This window comes from Electrona antarctica, assembly GCF_951216825.1.
Source record: "Electrona antarctica genome assembly, chromosome: 23".
Lineage (NCBI taxonomy): Eukaryota > Metazoa > Chordata > Actinopteri > Myctophiformes > Myctophidae > Electrona > Electrona antarctica.
In genome coordinates, this window is record NC_136804.1 from 22,442,014 (window position 1) to 22,459,601 (window position 17,588).

The following is a 17,588-nucleotide window of genomic DNA, read 5'->3' on the forward strand; positions in this document are numbered from 1 at the left end:
CAGACAGATCTGTCTTGAGCACATGACTATAGAGATAGTGTGTAACGATTTGCAGGATTTTTAGACAAAATATGGAGGAGTAAAATAAAAATAAAAGTTTTACAAAAGTCGGCCTCCTGGTGGTGCTATAACAGGCCGTTCTGGAGAATTTGGCATAGAGGTTCATCGTTGGCATCAAGGGAGTGTGTGCGCAAAGTTTGGCATCGACTGGGTTAACGGTGCCGGAGATTAGCGGACGGACACACGGACACATGGACACACACACACGGACAGTCGGACACACGGACGGAGTGCTAAACATACTCTCTCCCCATGTCGTCGGCCTGGTGGAGACAATTAATTAAAACCAGTGTTGGGCAAGTTAAGCTACATTTGGCTGGCCCAACACTGGCAACAGGTTATTGATAATAGTCTCTAATAAACAAACATTAAAGTCCATATACTTGGTTGCCACATGACATGTTCCAGAAAGCCATGCATTGGAGGGGCTAGCGCCCCCTAGCGATCCTCAACAGTTGAGAAATTAAGATGCGTAGCTGGGTTGTGTCTGACGGCAACGTTACGTACAATCCATCAGCATATTTCAGTCTGGCGCAACAGGTCGACTTGCAAAACCAGAGTACAAAGTGTGGATCAAATATCAATCAATATTCTGTCAAAAACATCCTTAATGTACTGTTTAGCTGTGAAATGACATTGTTTGTTTGTTTGTTTGTTTTATTGTTGTATATTGTACAGGATAATTCACATACTTAGCCTGTGGAGGTCCAGGTTCATTAGTGAAGTTAATAGGGTTTCCCATAGACTTGTCACTCTTCACAGACAGAAGGCTGGGTGTTGGAGACTCTGCTCTGTGGTGGACACTTCTGGAATCATACAATTATCATGTGAATGGATATTTCAAGATTCCATATTTTCACATCACATTATACAAGTATAAGAATTGGGATTCATAGCAGCAACAAGAAAAACAGCAGAAAATATGAACAGGATAAACTAGATAAAGTGCCCCTCTGGGCACAGGTCTCCACTAGGGCAGGTCAGGTAGTGGCCTCCTCGTGGCGCGATAATAGGCCAATGTGAAAAAGGTGCCATTTCTTCTTACGCCTTGGATGGCAATTGGATGACTTGAGGCATTTGTTTTTTACAAAAATGTGTTTTGCAAAAATCCACCTGTTGGTGGCGCTATAACAGGCCAATGTGAAAAGGGTGGGATATATTACTCAGCCTAGTAGGAACGTTTGTGAAAGATTTCACCTAAATTGCACGCTGCGTTCATGATTTGAGGCTTTTTGTTAAAAATGGGCCAATCCTGCAAATTTTGAAAGCCAATGTTAGCCAATTAGGATGCAATATGAAATATCAGACAGATCTGTCTTGAGCACATGACTATAGAGATAGTGTGTAACGATTTGCAGGATTTTTAGACAAAATATGGAGGAGTAAAATAAAAATAAAAGTTTTACAAAAGTCGGCCTCCTGGTGGTGCTATAACAGGCCGTTCTGGAGAATTTGGCATAGAGGTTCATCGTTGGCATCAAGGGAGTGTGTGCGCAAAGTTTGGCATCGACTGGGTTAACGGTGCCAGAGATTAGCGGACGGACACACGGACACATGGACACACACACACGGACAGTCGGACACACGGACGGAGTGCTAAACATACTCTCTCCCCATGTCGTCGGCCTGGTGGAGACAATTAATTAAAACCAGTGTTGGGCAAGTTAAGCTACATTTGGCTGGCCCAACACTGGCAACAGGTTATTGATAATAGTCTCTAATAAACAAACATTAAAGTCCATAGACTTGGTTGCCACATGACATGTTCCAGAAAGCCATGCATTGGAGGGGCTAGCGCCCCCTAGCGATCCTCAACAGTTGAGAAATTAAGATGCGTAGCTGGGTTGTGTCTGACGGCAACGTTACGTACAATCCATCAGCATATTTCAGTCTGGCGCAACAGGTCGACTTGCAAAACCAGAGTACAAAGTGTGGATCAAATATCAATCAATATTCTGTCAAAAACATCCTTAATGTACTGTTTAGTTGTGAAATGACATTGTTTCTTTGTTTGTTTGTTTTATTGTTGTATATTGTACAGGAGAATTCACATACTTAGCCTGTGGAGGTCCAGGTTCATTAGTGAAGTTAATAGGGTTTCCCATAGACTTGTCACTCTTCACAGACAGAAGGCTGGGTGTTGGAGACTCTGCTCTGTGGTGGACACTTCTGGAATCATACAATTATCATGTGAATGGATATTTCAAGATTCCATATTTTCACATCACATTATAGCCTACAAGTATAAGAATTGGGATTCATAGCAGCAACAAGAAAAACAGCAGAAAATATGAACAGGATAAACTAGATAAAGTGCCCCTCTGGGCACAGGTCTCCACTAGGGCAGGTCAGGTAGTGGCCTCCTCGTGGCGCTATAATAGGCCAATGTGAAAAAGGTGCCATTTCTTCTTACGCCTTGGATGGCAATTGGATGACTTGAGGCATTTGTTTTTTACAAAAATGTGTTTTGCAAAAATCCACCTGTTGGTGGCGCTATAACAGGCCAATGTGAAAAGGGTGGGATATATTACTCAGCCTAGTAGGAACGTTTGTGAAAGATTTCACCTAAATTGCACGCTGCGTTCATGATTTGAGGCTTTTTGTTAAAAATGGGCCAATCCTGCAAATTTTGAAAGCCAATGTTAGCCAATTAGGATGCAATATGAAATATCAGACAGATCTGTCTTGAGCACATGACTATAGAGATAGTGTGTAACGATTTGCAGGATTTTTAGACAAAATATGGAGGAGTAAAATAAAAATAAAAGTTTTACAAAAGTCGGCCTCCTGGTGGTGCTATAACAGGCCGTTCTGGAGAATTTGGCATAGAGGTTCATCGTTGGCATCAAGGGAGTGTGTGCGCAAAGTTTGGCATCGACTGGGTTAACGGTGCCAGAGATTAGCGGACGGACACACGGACACATGGACACACACACACGGACAGTCGGACACACGGACGGAGTGCTAAACATACTCTCTCCCCATGTCGTCGGCCTGGTGGAGACAATTAATTAAAACCAGTGTTGGGCAAGTTAAGCTACATTTGGCTGGCCCAACACTGGCAACAGGTTATTGATAATAGTCTCTAATAAACAAACATTAAAGTCCATAGACTTGGTTGCCACAAGACATGTTCCAGAAAGCCATGCATTGGAGGGGCTAGCGCCCCCTAGCGATCCTCAACAGTTGAGAAATTAAGATGCGTAGCTGGGTTGTGTCTGACGGCAACGTTACGTACAATCCATCAGCATATTTCAGTCTGGCGCAACAGGTCGACTTGCAAAACCAGAGTACAAAGTGTGGATCAAATATCAATCAATATTCTGTCAAAAACATCCTTAATGTACTGTTTAGCTGTGAAATTACATTGTTTGTTTGTTTGTTTTATTGTTGTATATTGTACAGGAGAATTCACATACTTAGCCTGTGGAGGTCCAGGTTCATTAGTGAAGTTAATAGGGTTTCCCATAGACTTGTCACTCTTCACAGACAGAAGGCTGGGTGTTGGAGACTCTGCTCTGTGGTGGACACTTCTGGAATCATACAATTATCATGTGAATGGATATTTCAAGATTCCATATTTTCACATCACATTATACAAGTATAAGAATTGGGATTCATAGCAGCAACAAGAAAAACAGCAGAAAATATGAACAGGATAAACTAGATAAAGTGCCCCTCTGGGCACAGGTCTCCACTAGGGCAGGTCAGGTAGTGGCCTCCTCGTGGCGCTATAATAGGCCAATGTGAAAAAGGTGCCATTTCTTCTTACGCCTTGGATGGCAATTGGATGACTTGAGGCATTTGTTTTTTACAAAAATGTGTTTTGCAAAAATCCACCTGTTGGTGGCGCTATAACAGGCCAATGTGAAAAGGGTGGGATATATTACTCAGCCTAGTAGGAACGTTTGTGAAAGATTTCACCTAAATTGCACGCTGCGTTCATGATTTGAGGCTTTTTGTAAAAAATGGGCCAATCCTGCAAATTTTGAAAGCCAATGTTAGCCAATTAGGATGCAATATGAAATATCAGACAGATCTGTCTTGAGCACATGACTATAGAGATAGTGTGTAACGATTTGCAGGATTTTTAGACAAAATATGGAGGAGTAAAATAAAAATAAAAGTTTTACAAAAGTCGGCCTCCTGGTGGTGCTATAACAGGCCGTTCTGGAGAATTTGGCATAGAGGTTCATCGTTGGCATCAAGGGAGTGTGTGCGCAAAGTTTGGCATCGACTGGGTTAACGGTGCCAGAGATTAGCGGACGGACACACGGACACATGGACACACACACACGGACAGTCGGACACACGGACGGAGTGCTAAACATACTCTCTCCCCATGTCGTCGGCCTGGTGGAGACAATTAATTAAAACCAGTGTTGGGCAAGTTAAGCTACATTTGGCTGGCCCAACACTGGCAACAGGTTATTGATAATAGTCTCTAATAAACAAACATAAAAGTCCATAGACTTGGTTGCCACATGACATGTTCCAGAAAGCCATGCATTGGAGGGGCTAGCGCCCCCTAGCGATCCTCAACAGTTGAGAAATTAAGATGCGTAGCTGGGTTGTGTCTGACGGCAACGTTACGTACAATCCATCAGCATATTTCAGTCTGGCGCAACAGGTCGACTTGCAAAACCAGAGTACAAAGTGTGGATCAAATATCAATCAATATTCTGTCAAAAACATCCTTAATGTACTGTTTAGCTGTGAAATGACATTGTTTGTTTGTTTGTTTGTTTTATTGTTGTATATTGTACAGGAGAATTCACATACTTAGCCTGTGGAGGTCCAGGTTCATTAGTGAAGTTAATAGGGTTTCCCATAGACTTGTCACTCTTCACAGACAGAAGGCTGGGTGTTGGAGACTCTGCTCTGTGGTGGACACTTCTGGAATCATACAATTATCATGTGAATGGATATTTCAAGATTCCATATTTTCACATCACATTATACAAGTATAAGAATTGGGATTCATAGCAGCAACAAGAAAAACAGCAGAAAATATGAACAGGATAAACTAGATAAAGTGCCCCTCTGGGCACAGGTCTCCACTAGGGCAGGTCAGGTAGTGGCCTCCTCGTGGCGCTATAATAGGCCAATGTGAAAAAGGTGCCATTTCTTCTTACGCCTTGGATGGCAATTGGATGACTTGAGGCATTTGTTTTTTACAAAAATGTGTTTTGCAAAAATCCACCTGTTGGTGGCGCTATAACAGGCCAATGTGAAAAGGGTGGGATATATTACTCAGCCTAGTAGGAACGTTTGTGAAAGATTTCACCTAAATTGCACGCTGCGTTCATGATTTGAGGCTTTTTGTTAAAAATGGGCCAATCCTGCAAATTTTGAAAGCCAATGTTAGCCAATTAGGATGCAATATGAAATATCAGACAGATCTGTCTTGAGCACATGACTATAGAGATAGTGTGTAACGATTTGCAGGATTTTTAGACAAAATATGGAGGAGTAAAATAAAAATAAAAGTTTTACAAAAGTCGGCCTCCTGGTGGTGCTATAACAGGCCGTTCTGGAGAATTTGGCATAGAGGTTCATCGTTGGCATCAAGGGAGTGTGTGCGCAAAGTTTGGCATCGACTGGGTTAACGGTGCCAGAGATTAGCGGACGGACACACGGACACATGGACACACACACACGGACAGTCGGACACACGGACGGAGTGCTAAACATACTCTCTCCCCATGTCGTCGGCCTGGTGGAGACAATTAATTAAAACCAGTGTTGGGCAAGTTAAACTACATTTGGCTGGCCCAACACTGGCAACAGGTTATTGATAATAGTCTCTAATAAACAAACATTAAAGTCCATAGACTTGGTTGCCACATGACATGTTCCAGAAAGCCATGCATTGGAGGGGCTAGCGCCCCCTAGCGATCCTCAACAGTTGAGAAATTAAGATGCGTAGCTGGGTTGTGTCTGACGGCAACGTTACGTACAATCCATCAGCATATTTCAGTCTGGCGCAACAGGTCGACTTGCAAAACCAGAGTACAAAGTGTGGATCAAATATCAATCAATATTCTGTCAAAAACATCCTTAATGTACTGTTTAGTTGTGAAATGACATTGTTTCTTTGTTTGTTTGTTTTATTGTTGTATATTGTACAGGAGAATTCACATACTTAGCCTGTGGAGGTCCAGGTTCATTAGTGAAGTTAATAGGGTTTCCCATAGACTTGTCACTCTTCACAGACAGAAGGCTGGGTGTTGGAGACTCTGCTCTGTGGTGGACACTTCTGGAATCATACAATTATCATGTGAATGGATATTTCAAGATTCCATATTTTCACATCACATTATACAAGTATAAGAATTGGGATTCATAGCAGCAACAAGAAAAACAGCAGAAAATATGAACAGGATAAACTAGATAAAGTGCCCCTCTGGGCACAGGTCTCCACTAGGGCAGGTCAGGTAGTGGCCTCCTCGTGGCGCTATAATAGGCCAATGTGAAAAAGGTGCCATTTCTTCTTACGCCTTGGATGGCAATTGGATGACTTGAGGCATTTGTTTTTTACAAAAATGTGTTTTGCAAAAATCCACCTGTTGGTGGCGCTATAACAGGCCAATGTGAAAAGGGTGGGATATATTACTCAGCCTAGTAGGAACGTTTGTGAAAGATTTCACCTAAATTGCACGCTGCGTTCATGATTTGAGGCTTTTTGTAAAAAATGGGCCAATCCTGCAAATTTTGAAAGCCAATGTTAGCCAATTAGGATGCAATATGAAATATCAGACAGATCTGTCTTGAGCACATGACTATAGAGATAGTGTGTAACGATTTGCAGGATTTTTAGACAAAATATGGAGGAGTAAAATAAAAATAAAAGTTTTACAAAAGTCGGCCTCCTGGTGGTGCTATAACAGGCCGTTCTGGAGAATTTGGCATAGAGGTTCATCGTTGGCATCAAGGGAGTGTGTGCGCAAAGTTTGGCATCGACTGGGTTAACGGTGCCAGAGATTAGCGGACGGACACACGGACACATGGACACACACACACGGACAGTCGGACACACGGACGGAGTGCTAAACATACTCTCTCCCCATGTCGTCGGCCTGGTGGAGACAATTAATTAAAACCAGTGTTGGGCAAGTTAAGCTACATTTGGCTGGCCCAACACTGGCAACAGGTTATTGATAATAGTCTCTAATAAACAAACATTAAAGTCCATAGACTTGGTTGCCACATGACATGTTCCAGAAAGCCATGCATTGGAGGGGCTAGCGCCCCCTAGCGATCCTCAACAGTTGAGAAATTAAGATGCGTAGCTGGGTTGTGTCTGACGGCAACGTTACGTACAATCCATCAGCATATTTCAGTCTGGCGCAACAGGTCGACTTGCAAAACCAGAGTACAAAGTGTGGATCAAATATCAATCAATATTCTGTCAAAAACATCCTTAATGTACTGTTTAGCTGTGAAATTACATTGTTTGTTTGTTTGTTTGTTTTATTGTTGTATATTGTACAGGAGAATTCACATACTTAGCCTGTGGAGGTCCAGGTTCATTAGTGAAGTTAATAGGGTTTCCCATAGACTTGTCACTCTTCACAGACAGAAGGCTGGGTGTTGGAGACTCTGCTCTGTGGTGGACACTTCTGGAATCATACAATTATCATGTGAATGGATATTTCAAGATTCCATATTTTCACATCACATTATACAAGTATAAGAATTGGGATTCATAGCAGCAACAAGAAAAACAGCAGAAAATATGAACAGGATAAACTAGATAAAGTGCCCCTCTGGGCACAGGTCTCCACTAGGGCAGGTCAGGTAGTGGCCTCCTCGTGGCGCTATAATAGGCCAATGTGAAAAAGGTGCCATTTCTTCTTACGCCTTGGATGGCAATTGGATGACTTGAGGCATTTGTTTTTTACAAAAATGTGTTTTGCAAAAATCCACCTGTTGGTGGCGCTATAACAGGCCAATGTGAAAAGGGTGGGATATATTACTCAGCCTAGTAGGAACGTTTGTGAAAGATTTCACCTAAATTGCACGCTGCGTTCATGATTTGAGGCTTTTTGTTAAAAATGGGCCAATCCTGCAAATTTTGAAAGCCAATGTTAGCCAATTAGGATGCAATATGAAATATCAGACAGATCTGTCTTGAGCACATGACTATAGAGATAGTGTGTAACGATTTGCAGGATTTTTAGACAAAATATGGAGGAGTAAAATAAAAATAAAAGTTTTACAAAAGTCGGCCTCCTGGTGGTGCTATAACAGGCCGTTCTGGAGAATTTGGCATAGAGGTTCATCGTTGGCATCAAGGGAGTGTGTGCGCAAAGTTTGGCATCGACTGGGTTAACGGTGCCAGAGATTAGCGGACGGACACACGGACACATGGACACACACACACGGACAGTCGGACACACGGACGGAGTGCTAAACATACTCTCTCCCCATGTCGTCGGCCTGGTGGAGACAATTAATTAAAACCAGTGTTGGGCAAGTTAAGCTACATTTGGCTGGCCCAACACTGGCAACAGGTTATTGATAATAGTCTCTAATAAACAAACATTAAAGTCCATAGACTTGGTTGCCACATGACATGTTCCAGAAAGCCATGCATTGGAGGGGCTAGCGCCCCCTAGCGATCCTCAACAGTTGAGAAATTAAGATGCGTAGCTGGGTTGTGTCTGACGGCAACGTTACGTACAATCCATCAGCATATTTCAGTCTGGCGCAACAGGTCGACTTGCAAAACCAGAGTACAAAGTGTGGATCAAATATCAATCAATATTCTGTCAAAAACATCCTTAATGTACTGTTTAGTTGTGAAATGACATTGTTTCTTTGTTTGTTTGTTTTATTGTTGTATATTGTACAGGAGAATTCACATACTTAGCCTGTGGAGGTCCAGGTTCATTAGTGAAGTTAATAGGGTTTCCCATAGACTTGTCACTCTTCACAGACAGAAGGCTGGGTGTTGGAGACTCTGCTCTGTGGTGGACACTTCTGGAATCATACAATTATCATGTGAATGGATATTTCAAGATTCCATATTTTCACATCACATTATAGCCTACAAGTATAAGAATTGGGATTCATAGCAGCAACAAGAAAAACAGCAGAAAATATGAACAGGATAAACTAGATAAAGTGCCCCTCTGGGCACAGGTCTCCACTAGGGCAGGTCAGGTAGTGGCCTCCTCGTGGCGCTATAATAGGCCAATGTGAAAAAGGTGCCATTTCTTCTTACGCCTTGGATGGCAATTGGATGACTTGAGGCATTTGTTTTTTACAAAAATGTGTTTTGCAAAAATCCACCTGTTGGTGGCGCTATAACAGGCCAATGTGAAAAGGGTGGGATATATTACTCAGCCTAGTAGGAACGTTTGTGAAAGATTTCACCTAAATTGCACGCTGCGTTCATGATTTGAGGCTTTTTGTTAAAAATGGGCCAATCCTGCAAATTTTGAAAGCCAATGTTAGCCAATTAGGATGCAATATGAAATATCAGACAGATCTGTCTTGAGCACATGACTATAGAGATAGTGTGTAACGATTTGCAGGATTTTTAGACAAAATATGGAGGAGTAAAATAAAAATAAAAGTTTTACAAAAGTCGGCCTCCTGGTGGTGCTATAACAGGCCGTTCTGGAGAATTTGGCATAGAGGTTCATCGTTGGCATCAAGGGAGTGTGTGCGCAAAGTTTGGCATCGACTGGGTTAACGGTGCCAGAGATTAGCGGACGGACACACGGACACATGGACACACACACACGGACAGTCGGACACACGGACGGAGTGCTAAACATACTCTCTCCCCATGTCGTCGGCCTGGTGGAGACAATTAATTAAAACCAGTGTTGGGCAAGTTAAGCTACATTTGGCTGGCCCAACACTGGCAACAGGTTATTGATAATAGTCTCTAATAAACAAACATTAAAGTCCATAGACTTGGTTGCCACATGACATGTTCCAGAAAGCCATGCATTGGAGGGGCTAGCGCCCCCTAGCGATCCTCAACAGTTGAGAAATTAAGATGCGTAGCTGGGTTGTGTCTGACGGCAACGTTACGTACAATCCATCAGCATATTTCAGTCTGGCGCAACAGGTCGACTTGCAAAACCAGAGTACAAAGTGTGGATCAAATATCAATCAATATTCTGTCAAAAACATCCTTAATGTACTGTTTAGTTGTGAAATGACATTGTTTCTTTGTTTGTTTGTTTTATTGTTGTATATTGTACAGGAGAATTCACATACTTAGCCTGTGGAGGTCCAGGTTCATTAGTGAAGTTAATAGGGTTTCCCATAGACTTGTCACTCTTCACAGACAGAAGGCTGGGTGTTGGAGACTCTGCTCTGTGGTGGACACTTCTGGAATCATACAATTATCATGTGAATGGATATTTCAAGATTCCATATTTTCACATCACATTATACAAGTATAAGAATTGGGATTCATAGCAGCAACAAGAAAAACAGCAGAAAATATGAACATGTGAGGGTACTATAGTTATACCCTAGGGGACACGGGGAGAACATTTGAGGATACCTACCCTAGGGGACACGGGGAGAACATGTGAGGGTACCTACCCTAGGGGACACGGGGAGAACATGTGAGGGTACCTACACTAGGGGACACGGGGAGAACATGTGAGGGTACTATACCCTAGGGGACACGGGGAGAACATGTGAGGGTACTATACCCTAGGGGACACGGGGAGAACATGTGAGGGTACTTACCCTAGGGGACAGGGGGAGAACATGTGAGGGTACCTACCCTAGGGGACACGGGGAGAACATGTGAGGGTACCTACCCTAGGGGACACGGGGAGAACATGTGAGGGTACCTACACTAGGGGACACGGGGAGAACATGTGAGGGTACTATACCCTAGGGGACACGGAGAGAACATGTGAGGGTACTATACCCTAGGGGACACGGGGAGAACATGTGAGGGTACTTACCCTAGGGGACAGGGGGAGAACATGTGAGGGTACCTACCCTAGGGGACACGGGGAGAACATGTGAGGGTACCTACCCTAGGTGACACGGGGGGAACATGTGAGGGTACCTACCCTAGGGGACACGGGAGGAAATGTGAGGGTACCTACCCTAGGGGACACGGGGAGAACATGTGAGGGTACCTACCCTAGGGGACACGGGGAGAACATGTGAGGGTACCTACCCTAAAGGACACGGGGAGAACATGTGAGGGTACCTACCCTAGGGGACACGGGGAGAACATACAAACTCCACACAGAAAGGCCCTTTCGCCAACCCCGCCTCGGGTATGGGCACTGATGACGCAGAGGAGAGAACACGCCACCAGCGCCCACAGCGGGAATCGAACCCAGGACCTTCTAGCTGTGAGGCGACAACACTACCGACTGTGCCACTGTCCCCCTCTTGGTTTTATTTTTGATTTTAAACGTAATAAACAAATCAGCTCCGTCGTTAAAACTCTCTTCTTCCAATCATCGCCACGGTCAAATCCTACCTCCACCTAAAAACAGCTGGAGATGGTTATCCATGCTTTGATTTCATCAAGAATAGATTATTGCAACTCTTTGTATATTGGCATCGACCAGGCGTCACTCAGGCGTTTACAGCTAGTGCAGAACGCAGCTGCCCGCCTTCTCACCGGCACTATAAAACGTGAACATTACACCATGTCTGCCCCTCCCCATTAGATCTGCTCAGTCCAGTCCACGTTTTTCCCAGCCAAGGTACTGTGGCTCCTTGTGTGTGTGCTTTGCTTCCTTCAGGCCGCGTTGCCATGTCTGCTTATTATAAGCAACCTTTGACTTTTTTTCTGTAAAGTCCCTTGCAGATAAACTATTGGTAGTTGCTGGCTGATGTTTTTTTTGGGCTTGATTCTAAAGTGTACAGTAGTATATTTGGGCTTGCTTCCACATTTCTTCACATCAAGGAACCCCAGATTAATATGTAATTGTCCACGGACATCCATCTGAACATATTTTGTGCCTTTTTTATTAAAATGTTTAAAGAATATTCAAAATATTTCGATTTATTCTCAATGTTTTTTTTAAATAACAGATGTACAACCTCACAATGTGTTGCTGTGAGCTTGTAGATCAGCTATTTTCATTTGTGGTTGTTTTCATAGACCTGGTCACTTGTTTCTCTTGCAAAACTGGCAACACAGCAAGAGGAACTTATGCACACACAAACGCAAAGACTTATGGGCTATATGAAAAAGGTGAATAGAAATAAAGTTTGATTTGATTTGACTTGGAGTATACAATTCAGACACCAGATGGAGCTGTTGGTTGTAAAGGAGTTCATGTTTCAATCATCCTGGTCAATTCAAATTCAAACCTTTGATGAGTAGAGTGGTGTCCATCTTTGACGTCAATAAGTCCATGCATGGACGAGTCACTCTTCATGGAGACACAGCTGGGTACAGGAGACTCTACTCTGTGATGATCAACCCTGTTACAAAGAGAGGATACAATTTACAATGTAGTCATTTATCAGACCCTCTTAATCCAGAGCGATTTACATTAAGCAAGAACAAAAAGCATGGGAATACATCACATATGTAAAATGCAGTTTATCAAGAAACATGCGTAAGCTAAGAACATAACTAGAACATATCTATATAATGACACTATACATATAAACTATACATATATGCTATACTATGCTGTACATATATACTATGAAGTGCTAGGATTACATACAATGCACTTATTGTGCTGTCTACATGGCTATAAGTCTGTTTCAAATGCTATCTAAGTCTAAGAAGTGCTGTCTAAGGTAGGGTAAGTGCTATGGAAAAGGTGGGTTTTCAGACTACGGTGGAAGATCGGGAGTGATGCTGCAGTTCTGATCTAGGATCAACAGGATTTATAGAGAATCATATCAGGCTTGGCAATTTCATAGTCTAGGAAGTTCTACTCAAACGTGATTATTCTTAGCTGAAAACAAGCAAAAAGCTTATAAAGTTAAACCTAAACATTCAGCTGTAAACATTGACCACAGCTATTTCAGTTATATAAGCAGTGTTGTACCCGAACGCGTTCAAAGAACGATAGTTCACGAACGCGTTCCTATTTCGGCTGAACGTGAACTGAACGTACTGTATTTCTGCCTGATGAACTGAACGTATTGTATTTCTGCCTGATGAACGTCATTGTGAACGCGTTCATTTCTGGCGTGTGTGAACGTCACTTTCTCACGTTCAACTTCGTTCAAAAGTGAGTGAGTTAAGTTCTATCATCCACCCCTTTCCTAGAAATCTTGATTTTATTTTTTTCTAAATTTTTATCCCACGATTTTGCAACCCATTTTTTCACCCGGTGTCAAATATCTAATGTAATCCTGGGCACTACACTTCCTCTGCCAACCTGGGAGAGCAACGGACTGACCTCATGCTTCCTTCTATGCATGAGGAGTCAAGCTGCTTCTTTTCACCTGACACCGCTGCATGATGGAGTAGATTAATTATGCTTCAGTGTATTTTGCAGGAACAGAGCAACACCGCTGCACGATGGAGTAGATTCATTATGCTTCAGTGTATTTTGCAGGAACAGAGCAACACCGCTGCACGGTGGAGTAGATTAATTATGCTTCAGTGTATTTTGCAGGAACAGAGCGGTGCGTCTGCGATAAGGTGGTTGAAAGTAGCATCGCGCTAGATCGGTAACGACACGCACGCATCTGTAAACACGCACGAGAAACGAGTAAATTCAAACCTTTCATCGGTTGGGTCGTCTCCGTCACTAGAGATCAACGATGACATGCCAGAAGCAGAACTCCCACTCATTTTCTCCATAGAGATATTGTATTATCAGCTACAGTAAAATGTCCTAAACAGTAAAATTCATGATATTTACATTGGAATGAATGAGCCTGGCTGGAAAGTGTCCAAGTGGGAGTGTGTAAGTGGGAGAGGCCGGGTCTTAGCTATAGGTTTTCTGATTCTTGTGAATGGAATCAAATGTGTTATGAGTTAATTTATCAGGTCGCTGGTTGGCTTGATTCCAGCCTTCAAACTCTTAATATAAGGATGTTTTGAAATGTTTGTGCAGTATGTTGCGTGTTGTTCTATGTCTCAAAGGTGGACCACATTGGAAACAAGCTACGGCTTTTTAGTTTAGTGTATAGTCCACGTTGGTGTTTTCCTAATGAATCACAGTGTTGTGATTTGTTTTAAACTGCTAATAAAGTATTCTATCTATCTATCTATCTATCTATGTAGCAAAATGAATGGGACATTCTCTTCTGGCCCCATGCAGTGCTGTTGAAAATGATGGCGGCTTATCTCCTGATGACTCCTGGTAGAAAAGGCTTATCTCCTGATGACTCCTTGTAGAAAAGAGAGGATGAACAATATTTAGTGAATCATTATAATCCATGTTGAATCTACAGCCACTGGTCACACATCTTACATTATAGCACTCTGAATTTAAAACAAATAAAACTAGAAAGGTCTCTGCTAGGCCAGGTTGTTGGGGGCACAAAGTCTGGAAGGCACTTAACCCATTTAGGCCTGACGTCTAAATTTAAAAAATGTATATATATTTTTTTTTAAACCTCATGTTTCTATATCAGTGGTTCTCAATATTTCATGTCAAGGACCCCAGAAACTATATGTATTTGGCCGCCGACCCCCATCTGAAAATATGTAGTTCCAGGGACCTCCCCAGAAGCAAAGATTTGAGTTAAAAACATAAAACATAAAAAATATATATTCCAAATTTGCGCCACATTTTCACGATTTTTCAAAAATAGCAGACCTACAAGCTCGTAGCGCGCCACTCGGTGGCACTGGGGGCCACCTCTGGGGACCCCCTCTGGGGACCTGCGAAGACCTTTACTGCATTGCTGTATGCTTGTTGGATGAATGTTGTGTAGTGTCATGGCCGCCCCAATGCATTTCCAATGAAAGTCACATGGTTTGTAGTCCACATTTTGGACTACAAGCTGTTGTATGGCTTTCGGCTGTGTTTCGACTGCGCCCCTCCCCCTCATACAACACAAATGTTGTGTCAAACCATGTGACTCCCATTGGAAATGCATTGGGGCGGCCATGACACTACACAACATTCATCCAACAAGCATACAGCAATGCAGTAAAGGTCTGAGTGAGGCCTAAGCCTCGCTTGGCTTTAGTGGAATGGAATAAACCAGGCTGTACAGAGCAGGATTTAACAAGCCTGGTTTTGGCTTAAATCCTGTCAGAGTGCGTCCACTAAGGAAAGTAGGCTTTCTAATGACACAACCCTCTTTTCCTATAGTTTAATGACACAACCCTCTCTTTTCCTATAGTTTCTTAATGACACAACCCTCTCTTTTCCTATAGTTTCTTAATGACACAACCCTCTCCTTTCCTATAGTTTCTTAATGACACAACCCTCTCTTTTCCTATAGTTTCTTAATGACACAACCCTCTCTTTTCCTATAGTTTCTTAATGACACAACCCTCTCTTTTCCTATAGTTTCTTAATGACACAACCCTCTCCTTTCCTATAGTTTCTTAATGACACAACCCTCCTTTGTTTTGGTGAGTAGCCAAAACGTTCTTTTTATTTAGGCTAAAGAGGAGAGGCTGACCTGAGTTCCATTATGTGAGATTTACAAGCGAAAGTAGCAGAGCCAGAGCTAGGCTATAATGTTATGTAGCTGTTGCTTAGTTTAGTATTAGAAAAAGTAAAGTATTCAATATTCAGAGATACATGTAGTAGGCCTATTGTTAACCACAGGTTAAGTGTAAACATAACATACTAACGAGATAAAAGTAGCTTTTATATACCTTGTTGACTGAGCAGAGCTGGAGAGAAGAGGGGAAAGATCGCCTATGGAGTTCTGTCTGTTTGGGGCGATGGTGGGGGAAGGGAACGAGTCACTTCCTCATTCCTCCCACACTAGAAGAGCAGATCTACAAGCTCACAGCGCGTCACAGCGCGCCGCGCTGTGAGCTTGTAGATCTGCTTAGAGAGCAGAGAGAGAGAGAGAGAGAGAGACAGAGAGAGAGAGAGAGAGAGAGAGAGAGAGACAGAGGAGAGAGAGAGAGAGAGAGAGAGAGAGAGAGAGAGAGAGAGAGAGAGAGAATCACCCAAGAGCCAAATTCCAATACCCAAAATATCGGCCACTCCAGCATGGTGGTGTTACAGTGGAATTGGTGACCTGCTGAAATATGTGACAATTGTGTAGACAATCACATAATGTCAGTGTCTGAATGTAAATCGTTGCAGTTTGTTCATTAGCAGAGTTCAACCCAGCGGTATTCAGGCCACGTATTTAAAGACCTTCCATGTAAGTTGTGTGAATACAGATTTATACAGATCAGGACAAAGACATCAAAGGAAAAGGTGGTCTCTCTCAGGTTCCCATGCAACCCCCCTGTACCAAATTGTCAAACATGTCCATATATGGTATTGGTCAAGTCACAGCGCTATAGGAAGCACAACAGGAACACAGTAGGTGTCCTAACATGTAGCAGGCAACCCCCAACCATGTGTTTGTGGTCACTGGCTATTCTGAGAGTCCTAGCCTGCTAAGGACTCTGTGTCATGACATGTTTGCCCAGCTGAGAGACAATGTAACGTCACACTATACTATACACAATTATTGTCTCCACCAGGCCGAAGGCATGGGGAGAGAGTATGTTTTGCACTCCGTCCGTGTGTGTGTCCGTGTGTGTGTCCTTCCGTCCGTCCGTTACCAGCTAATCTCCGGCACCGTTAACCCGGTCGATGCCAAACTTTGCACACACACTCCCTGGATGCCAACGATGAACCTCTGCCCCGCATTTTCCAGAACGGCCTGTTATAGCGCCACCATGAGGCAGCTTTTCACATGTTTTACCTAAAACTGCACCGATCTGCGTGAAACGTTGCATGCACACTCCCTAGAGGCCAAGGACAAACATTTGACCTGCATTTTCCGCATCTGCCTTTTATAGCGCCACCAGGAGGCCGACTTTTGTAAAACACATTTTTTTATATTACTCCTCCAGATTCTGTCCAAAAATCTCACAAATCGTTACACAGTATCTCTATGGTCATGTGCTCAAGTCGGATCTGTCTGATATTTCATATTCCATCCTAATTGGCTATAATTGGCTTTCACAGTTTGCAGCGGTGGCCGAACGGATAGCGGCGCGGTCTAGATACCGGAAGGTTCCCAGTTCGAACCAGCCGTCCGACACGTTAAAATTACCACCGCTGAAATGCCCTTGAACAAGGCATCAACCACTACGATGAAATGTGTTCTATGAGCAGGGCCTGGCTGGAAACAAGTTCTTGAGCTTAGCCCAGATACCCTGGGTAAATATAGATTTCATTGTCTCCACCAGGCCGAAGGCATGGGGAGAGAGTATGTTTTGCACTCCGTCCGTGTGTGTGTCCGTCCGTCCGTGTGTGTGTCCGTCCTTCCGTCCGTCCGTTACCAGCTAATCTCCGGCACCGTTAACCCGGTCGATGCCAAACTTTGCGCACACACTCCCTGGATGCCAACGATGAACCTCTGCCCCACATTTTCCAGAACGGCCTGTTATAGCGCCACCATGAGGCAGCTTT

The 17,588-nt window shown here is 43.2% G+C and overlaps 1 protein-coding gene across 1 annotated transcript in view; it reads right to left on the reverse strand.

Moving 5' to 3' along the window:
* Positions 1-15,882, reverse strand: part of LOC306916729 (uncharacterized protein) — a 52,480-nt gene extending 36,598 nt beyond the window's left edge. Inside the window, exons 1-7 of the mRNA XM_079494747.1 lie at positions 15,821-15,882; positions 13,761-14,373; positions 12,382-12,495; positions 10,300-10,413; positions 8,932-9,045; positions 7,569-7,682; positions 753-866 (exon numbers count right to left, since the gene is read on the reverse strand). Of these exons, the coding sequence (XP_079350873.1) occupies positions 753-866; positions 7,569-7,682; positions 8,932-9,045; positions 10,300-10,413; positions 12,382-12,495; positions 13,761-13,840 (650 nt within the window). The 5' untranslated portion in view covers positions 13,841-14,373; positions 15,821-15,882. The remainder of the gene's footprint in view (positions 1-752; positions 867-7,568; positions 7,683-8,931; positions 9,046-10,299; positions 10,414-12,381; positions 12,496-13,760; positions 14,374-15,820) is intronic.
* Between the last annotated feature and the right edge of the window lie 1,706 nt (positions 15,883-17,588).